Source organism: Schistocerca serialis, chromosome 2 (assembly GCF_023864345.2).
Source record: "Schistocerca serialis cubense isolate TAMUIC-IGC-003099 chromosome 2, iqSchSeri2.2, whole genome shotgun sequence".
Classification (NCBI taxonomy): domain Eukaryota; kingdom Metazoa; phylum Arthropoda; class Insecta; order Orthoptera; family Acrididae; genus Schistocerca; species Schistocerca serialis.
Genome location: NC_064639.1, coordinates 352540696 through 352549965, shown reverse-complemented (window position 1 = coordinate 352549965; position 9270 = coordinate 352540696). Strand labels below are relative to the sequence as shown.

At 47.1% G+C, this 9270-nt stretch overlaps 1 protein-coding gene across 1 annotated transcript in view; it reads left to right on the top strand.

Moving 5' to 3' along the window:
• The first annotated feature begins 8929 nt into the window (after window positions 1-8929).
• LOC126455547 (dehydrogenase/reductase SDR family member 11-like) overlaps window positions 8930-9270 on the top strand; it is a 34100-nt gene continuing 33759 nt past the window's right edge. The window contains exon 1 of the mRNA XM_050091302.1: window positions 8930-9076. Within this exon, the coding sequence (XP_049947259.1) occupies window positions 8945-9076 (132 nt within the window). The 5' untranslated portion in view covers window positions 8930-8944. The remainder of the gene's footprint in view (window positions 9077-9270) is intronic.

Genomic DNA, 9270 nt, shown 5'->3' with positions numbered 1-9270 from the left:
TTTTCGGAGTGCACTCAGCCTCGTGATGCCAATTGAGGAGCTACTCGACCGAATAGTAGCGGCTTCGGTCAAGAATACCATCTTGCGACCGGGAGAGCGGTGTTCTGACCTCACGCCCCTCCTACCCGCTTCCTCCTCCGAGGATGACACGGTGGTCGGATGGTCCTGGTAGGCCACTCGTGGCCTGAAGACGGAGTGCTGACCCATATTATTAATTGAGTCAGACACGCTTTTAAGACCCAAGCTGTGAGTATTGTGCACAATGGAAAGGATAATGCGAAGAATTTACAGCCCTAGCTGTGGATCCTAAAGTGGAGAATTATAAAAAAATAAATTTGATATGAATGGTAGGTGGTAAACAGAAATAAGCTTTGCTTTGAAACATTAGTTTATTTAATTAAAACACGTCAAACGGATCTGAATATGAAAGAGTATCAATTGATTTTACAAATGTCACGTTAGTGAATTTTACCACGTAAACTTATTGGTTTTCAGCGTTCCTTGGACGAACAAGAAAACAATACCCATGAGACGGAGGCAAAATTACTCACAAATTTTGATGTAGAGCAATACAGTGACTGTTGGTCTGAGAGTTACATTGAAAAACTCATGCATCTACTAAAGCAATGCTGGATTTGAGACAGATGATTGCAATGACCTGTGGAAATATGGACCAAGGGTTTTTCCACAATGCCAGTACTACTAATTATGGTCACCTTAATTCATCAGCATGAGACGCACAGACCTCCGCCGTTGTACATGTGCGTCTGTGGTACAGGACGAGGGTCGAGCTTCCGCCATCACAAACTCTGGACCCTGCATGTCTCCTAAGATACACTGAAGAACCGAAGATACTGGTACGTGTGCCTAATATCGTGCAGGGTCCCTGCGAGCACGCAGAAGAGCCGAAACACGACGTGGCATGGACTCGACTAATGTATGACGTAGTGCTGGAGAGAACTGACTCCATGAATCCTGCAGGACTGTCAATGAATCCGTGAGAGTACGAGGGGGTGGAGATCTCTTCTGAACATCATGTTACGAGATATCCCAGATATGCTCAATAAAGTTCATGTCTGGGAAGTTTGGTGGTCATCGGAAGTGTTTAAATTCAGAATAGTATTCCTGGAGCCACTCCATGGCAATTATGGACGTGTGAGATGTTGCATTGTCCTGTTGGAATTGTCCGAGTCCGACAGAATGCACAATGGACATGAATGGATGCAGGTGACCAGACAGGATGCTTATGTACGTGTCACCTGTCAGAGTCGCATCTAGACGTATCAGGGGTCCCATATCACTCCAACTGCACACGCTCCACACCATTACAGAGCCTCCACCAGCTTGAACAGTCCCCTGCTGTCATGCAGGGTCCATGGATTCAGCCGTGTAACGCAAGTCTCTAGAGCAACGGAAGGTTCCAAATTATTGGAAAAGAGCAGATATGCAAAACTTTACAAAAGTCTTCGGCATTCAGTAGTAGCATGTTATAGGAGGGCATTACAGTGCTTTTTAACGAGTGATTACTACAATATACTTTTCATTCAGTTTTCAGTACTTTGAGCAACTAGACGGTATCGGCATGGGAAAACTTCTGTTTGTTATTTTATTTAGGACTGAAGAAAAGCCGGCCGGGGTGGCCGAGCGGTTCTAGGCGCTGCAGTCTGGAACCGGGGCGACCGATACGGTCGCAGGTTCGAATCCTGCCTCGGGCATGGATGTGTGTGATGTCCTTAGGTTAGTTAGGTTTAAGTAATTCTAAGTTCTAGGGGACTGATGACCTCAGAAGTTAAGTCCCATAGTGCTCAGAGCCATTTGAACCACTGAAGAAGAGGCTTCACTATTGACATTCTCAAAACCTTCCTGATTTGGTGATACATTTGATGTAGCTTCATGGAAAAGAGCCGCGAGGGATTAGCCGAGCGATCTAAGGCGCTGCAGTCATGGACTGTGCGGCTGGTCCCAGCGGAGGTTCGAGTCCTCCCTCGGGCATGGTTGTGTGTGTTTGTCCTTAGGATAATTTAGGTTAAGTAATGTGTAAGCTTAGGGACTGATGACCTTAGCAGTTAAGTCCCATAAGATTTCACACACACTTGAACATTTTTTTTCATGGAACAGAAACATTACCACTTTGCTTCAACATTAAGTTTACTCGTTCAAAATATTCAGTGTACCACTGGGACCCCTTTATTGAGCATACCGTGTATCGCAAGTTTACTTACACCGACTCATATTCCCACGCTGCAGGTTAGGGATACTAAAAACCGACAGGTTAGAACCGATACCGGTATTTTAGTTCTGAATAACCGGGTAATTATTTCTTCTCGGCTATAACAGATGTCTTTTTAGTTTTCACTGATAACCGAGTAAAAGTAACCGAAACATCAATTAGCCATAGCAACAACGCTAAAATTTTTCGTTTCTAAACACACCTTTCTTAGGAAAAGAAGTAATATTATACTTAAAATTTGCTTAATTTTGAAATCTAGTGTTGTTACAGAAAATGAGAAAAACAATTAGTGTTATTTTAATAGCAAAACCGACAGAAAAGAGCAGCAAAATTAAGAATCGGTACAGCATTGCTGAGACAATAGTCTTCCTGTTTCCGTGTGTCGTGGCTTAAGACACGCGTGTACGTGTAGTGTCCAAGACTTGTCCCTACCTGGCCTATAAGGCAGTTTCTCGCTGTCGTCGCCGGACATCCGTGGTATTGCACAATGGCACTTACCCTAATCTGGAAATATTTTTACTGAGTGACATAACAATGTATTGTATTACTGATTTTTCTTCATCATTTTTGTACATAGACAAGTCATTTTTCCCTCGTTCTGTTTGCGAGCGGAACAGGAAAGGAACTGGCTAGTAGTGGTACGGGGTGCCCTCCGACACTGGCCGTAAGGTGGATTGCGGAGTCTCGATAAGGATGTAGGTATAGATGTAGGTGCAGATGTAGTTGTTGAAGTCAATATTATGAGAAGATGAGATGAGACAACATGAATTTATGTGATGATTATTATACATAGTCTTTTTTTTTAATTCAGACTGTGATGGAAAATGGAAATAAACGTTTAGCGTCATTTGCCGGGAGACCCCTTACGGGGCAGGTCCGGCCGCCTTGGTGCAGGTCTTATTGCATTCGACGCCACATTGGGCGACCTGCGCACCAGATGGGGACGAAATGACGATTAAGACAACACAACACCCAGTCCCTGAGCGGAGAAAATCCCCGACCAAACCGGAAATCGAACCCGGGCCCCTCAGGACGGCCGTCCGTCACGCTGACCATTCATCTATTTTTTTTCCACTTTTTTTTTTTTTTTGAAGTAGGTCAGGGGGCAGAATGGGCAGGGGTCGTACTTGGAGGCCTGGCCACGGTGTCCCCGTCTCCTGACAGGATAAGGGAGAGGCAGCAGGAAGGAAACATTGATATTGTAATTTTTTTTTTAGTAACAATAATATTTTATTTATTCATTTAATTTTAATGTCCCAAAAGAAAAATCATATATAAAAAAGAAGGGAAATAAATATAGGGCCGAAGTGACATCCTCGTCACTTCACTGGGAGTAAATCCTATCCCTCGAAACAACGTAAACCTGGGACTCCCCACCGCTTCGGGGGGTTATGAAACATGCTGCCTAGAAAGTTCGCAAAATGCGTTTTATATTTAGAGTGGCGTCTGATGATTTCGCGTTGTTCTAGTAGATAATGCCAATAGTCCATGACCGATATCAAGGTCCGCGAGAGCACGTAGTGTGATGCGTGTCCTCCAATCCATCGGTTTGCCGATGTTTTGTGTGAGGGGAAAAAGACAGGGTCAGGGAAAAATAAAGCGTCCGTCGTGATCGTGGATTCGTCGGTGCGTCGGAGGAGGGCCATGATGCGTTGCGTCAGCCGCCAAACATCCTTTGCCTCACCGCACTGCAGAGAATGTTCGTCGGTGTCCTGCATGCCACATATAAGGCAGAGCGGGGAATCCACCATGCGAATGTCGTACAATCGTTGGCGGTTGACTGTCTTTCGGTTGATTAATGTATACCATGACGATCGCGCTGCTGTGGTGAGGAGTGGTGTGTGGACAGCTCGCCAAATCTGTCGCCAGTTTCGTGTTGGGTATTTAAGTTCGACAACATTGCTGCCATGATGACGCCGCAAGTATCGATATATCTCACGGGTAGTGGGGATTCTGGTAGAAGGTATCTGTAACTGAACATAACTAAAATCAACAAAAAATCGCGCCACGTGAGAAAACGAGGGCGAGATGGTGCCTACTGCTACCGGTGGTTCAAAGGACGTGGGAAGAAGCACATCCAGGATGGCCGACGTGATGACGTGTTGCCGCTGGTTCCAAGTTCGTAGCGTCGCTCGCAGGTATAGAGCTAGAGCCTTGTTCCGCACATCCGTGAGGTTAAGTCCTCCAGAATGGTGTGGGAGAGTTAAAGTCTCGTATTTGATCTTAAACAACATTCCTTGGCTGATATAGTATCCGAAGGCCGCCATTAATCTGTCAGCGATACCATGTGGCATTGGCAGTACCTGTGCCAAGTGCGGCAGTCGCGAGGCCAGGTGAACATTAGTGTAGTCCACCCTTTGGAGCAGGTCGTGCGTTCGGAGTGAATTGTTGCGTATGTGCAGTCAGACGTTCTGGAGGAGACGTCGATAGCTCGCCGCCGCTGATTGCCGTAGCGATCGGGTGAACAAGACACCTAAGCATCGCAAGATGTCCACCGTCGTAAACGGACTTCGCAGAGCGTCCAGCCCTCGACCGATGTGCATGATCTTGGTTTTATTCATGTTGACTCTGCTTCCCGCAGCTACCCCGTACGTAGTAAGAAGGGTAACCACCTGACTTACTTCGTTCTCCGACCGGACGAGTATCATCAAGTCGTCGGCATATGCACGACACGTGAAGGAGCTCGCACGGAGTCGGACGCCTGTTAGAGTCCGTCTAAGAGTCTGCATCAATGGTTCGAGCGCTATTGTAAACAGTATCATCGACAAGGGACATCCTTGCCTAACTGAGTTGCGAACAGGAATCGTTCCTACCTCCCTGCCATTGACTCTCACCGTCGAAGAAGCGCCGCGAAAGAGGCGCATGAGGACGGTAATAAAATCCTGTGGTATCGCCATGCGTCGCATGGTCGAGTCAAGGAAATCATGGTTGATCCTGTCAAAGGCACGATCAAAATCCACCGATACGAACGCCGCTCGTGTGTGACAAGCTTCCGTCAGGGAAATTACGTCACGGTATTCGCCGAGGATAGAATGTATGTTGCTCCGAACCCCGAGACAAGCCTGGTCTGGTGGTATTGTTTTGGATATTATCTATCGGGCGGACAGACTGTGATTGAACCTCATGAAAGGCACACGAATGGACACTCTTAATAAGAACGTGAAGTACAATGCTTCATTTGTTTTAAAAAATTATTGTGACATTAAGGTGCCTGCAAATGATTCCTTTAGCAGTGGACTTAAACCCACTTATTTCTTTTTTGGAGTTACACATAAAACACCTAATGTCTCCTCATATTTTCCTTTTGCTGGGTCATAAACGTCTTTAATGATCAGATGGCCTCTGTCTGTTTTAAACCGAACATTTATAATTCTTTCACTTGTATATATAAAACAGTATATGTTTGTGATTCAGTATGTTCTAAAAGAGCCAATGGTTGAGCTTGGGCGCTTTTAGACGAACTGTAAAGTCCTCTGAGTTCCCGATTTGGTGGTCGCATTTGCCTATGAACGGAGCAGAAATGATGTAAAACGTGTAGCTACGAACTAGGTGGGCCGTCCAATATCGCTCACTATGGGGCGAAATCCTTGTGGATTTTCAAAAGATCATATTCCTGGAGGAACGGCAGTCTCCTGGTGAAAACTATTAAAGACGTTTGGGTGCATATGAATCGTCTTGAGTCGTGCCGGGTATTTAATATGTTCGACAGTTCTGTTCACCACCGATTAAATAACGACTCCACTGGTAAGATTCCGAGGAAAAACCTACTCTTCCTTTCAGATTTAGATTTTTTAGCGTTTTCTCTAAACTGTTTGTTGCCAAGGCCGGAATGGTTAATTTGTAAAAACAGAACAAAACCGAAGTAGCTCTTCAATATACACTCCTGGAAATTGAAATAAGAACACCGTGAATTCATTGTCCCAGGAAGGGGAAACTTTATTGACACATTCCTGGGGTCATATACATCACATGATCACACTGACAGAACCACAGGCACATAGACACAGGCAACAGAGCATGCACAATGTCGGCACTAGTACAGTGTATATCCACCTTTCGCAGCAATGCAGGCTGCTATTCTCCCATGGAGACGATCGTAGAGATGCTCGATGTAGTCCTGTGGAACGGCTTGCCATGCCATTTCCACCTGGCGCCTCAGTTGGACCAGCGTTCGTGCTGGACGTGCAGACAACGTGAGACGACGCTTCATCCAGTCCCAAACATGCTCAATGGGGGACAGATCCGGAGATCTTGCTGGCCAGGGTAGTTGACTTACACCTTCTAGAGCACGTTGGGTGGCACGGGATACATGCGGACGTGCATTGTCCTGTTGGAACAGCAAGTTACCTTGCCGGTCTAGGAATGGTAGAACGATGGGTTCGATGACGGTTTGGATGTACCGTGCACTATTCAGTGTCCCCTCGACGATCACCAGTGGTGTACGGCCAGTGTAGGAGATCGCTCCCCACACCATGATGCCGGGTGTTGGCCCTGTGTGCCTCGGTCGTATGCAGTCCTGATTGTGGCGCTCACCTGCACGGCGCCAAACACGCATACGACCATCATTGGCACCAAGGCAGAAGCGACTCTCATCGCTGAAGACGACACGTCTCCATTCGTCCCTCCGTTCACGCCTGTCGCGACACCACTGGAGGCGGGCTGCACGATGTTGGGGCGTGAGCGGAAGACGGCCTAACGGTGTGCGGGACCGTAGCCCAGCTTCATGGAGACGGTTGCGAATGGTCCTCGCCGATACCCCAGGAGCAACAGCGTCCCTAATTTGCTGGGAAGTGGCGGTGCGGTCCCCTACGGAATTGCGAAGGATCCTACGGTCTTGGCGTGCATCCGCGCGTCGCTGCGGTCCGGTCCCAGGTCGACGGGCACGTGCACCTTCCGCCGACCACTGGCGACAACATCGATGTACTGTGGAGACCTCACGCCCCACGTGTTGAGCAATTCGTCGGTACGTCCACCCGGCCTCCCGCATGCCCACTATACGCCCTCGCTCAAAGTCCGTCAACTGCACATACGGTTCACGTCCACGCTGTCGCGGCATGCTACCAGTGTTAAAGACTGCGATGGAGCTCCGTATGCCACGGCAAACTGGCTGACACTGACGGCGGCGGTGCACAAATGCTGCGCAGCTAGCGCCATTCGACGGCCAACACCGCGGTTCCTGGTGTGTCCGCTGTGCCGTGCGTGTGATCATTGCTTGTACAGCCCTCTCGCAGTGTCCGGAGCAAGTATGGTGGGTCTGACACACCGGTGTCAATGTGTTCTTTTTTCCATTTCCAGGAGTGTATTTCAGATTGTCCTCGTGCTCCGGCTCCAATGATCACGTCGTCAACGGTATATTAAACACAATGCTTCTCTTATTTTTCAATCCTACAGGACAATTAGATATATATTAGTTTTCTATGAAAAAGACAACAGCTTAAATCAGAAATCCTCTTAAAATTGTTGAGACACCCATGGCCTTACTGTAAACAACTGTTGGTTATCTCTACAGATAGAGAACGCACCGCGCTGTTTTTTTTCGTTTTTTGCTTGCTATGGCAAGGTTTCAATTTTCCGTTGATGAGAGTTCATTAGGGATACAAACCGTGATTATTAACACAACGTAATTTTATTCAGAGTCAGCGGAATTAAAATTCCCGTCCGACGACTCTGATTCATATTTTCTGTAACTTTTCTAAATTACTTTAGAACGAATGCCACAAAGAAATTTTAAGCGACGCTTCGGCTGATCTGTTCTCCTCTTCATCAATATTTCAGACTGACCGGAGTCACCATTCATATATTCTTTTCACATTTAAATGATTGTCTGAGTAATCATTGTTCTTTTCTACCCAAAGAGATGATCTCAGACCAGCGGCTTCCGTGTGCTTGTACTCTCCTTCTGACTATTAGTAATTTCGAACGTTAGGTTCACAATCCTTCAGTTGAAGCACTTAATATAATTTGAACAAGCGAAAGAAACTTCCATCTCACTGTTTTTGCCAAAGAGTATGATCATTAAAGATTTCTAATATGTCGCGATGTTTCTGCTTACGGAAGTTAAAGTTAATTCAGTTCGCTCGAGTGGAGTTCACATGCATGCTTGGCCATCGAGATTTAGATTTACTGTGGTTTCTAGGAAGGTCACATTCGCTTCCTCCCAGTATTCCTAATCAACTGGTTTTGTGGATTTGGCATCTACCTTTTCTATTGCTATTGTGGTCGACGGAACTTTCCTTCCTGGTGCCAACTTTCGAAAATGCAGATAGCTTTGGTGTAACGTTTGTGCCACACTTAGTGAAGAGAAGAAGGTTATTAAAATATAACACCATTCCGACACGGGGTCAACGGTGATGAATCACAGTCTGGATGTGTGGAGAGCGAGAGAGAGGGAGAGAGAGAGATTTGAATCCGGCTCATCCTTTCTACATTTCCATTGCCATATCCAGTGCATGCATAACGACGATCGCTCAGTGGTATGACGGTTGAGCGTACGTTGCTTGATGAAATTTCCTTGTACAACTTCTGGCTCCGTGTCATACCGGGACAAACAGATAACGTCTTCAGGGTGGCGTAATAGATACGTCTCGAGTAGAGAGAAAGAGCGTATCTCGAACGGTATCTCTGTGACATTAGACTGACGGGGACTATTTATACTCGTGCTGCGTGCGCTCACCAGTCAGCAGTCAGCAGCTAGCAGCGAGTAAGTCAGCAGCCATGGACAGGTACGCAGGCCGCGTCGCTCTGGTCACAGGCGCCAGCGTCGGCATCGGCGCAGCCATCACACAAAGTCTGCTCCGGCACGGACTCACCGTGGTGGGGCTGGCTAGGAGAGTCGACAAGGTCAAGGTAAGCTGCACTAGCCGCTGCTCGCCGCTCCTGTAGCCCTAGACCAGGCCCGGGAAAGATTTGGGGAGATGAGTCTGCTCACCTCTCCGGCTTCCCCCACCACTACGCTATTCCGAGCAGGTGTATCAGTGAGGTGACTGTATGCTGAAAGCTACACACATGATAAACTTAGGAATATACACTACTGGCCATTA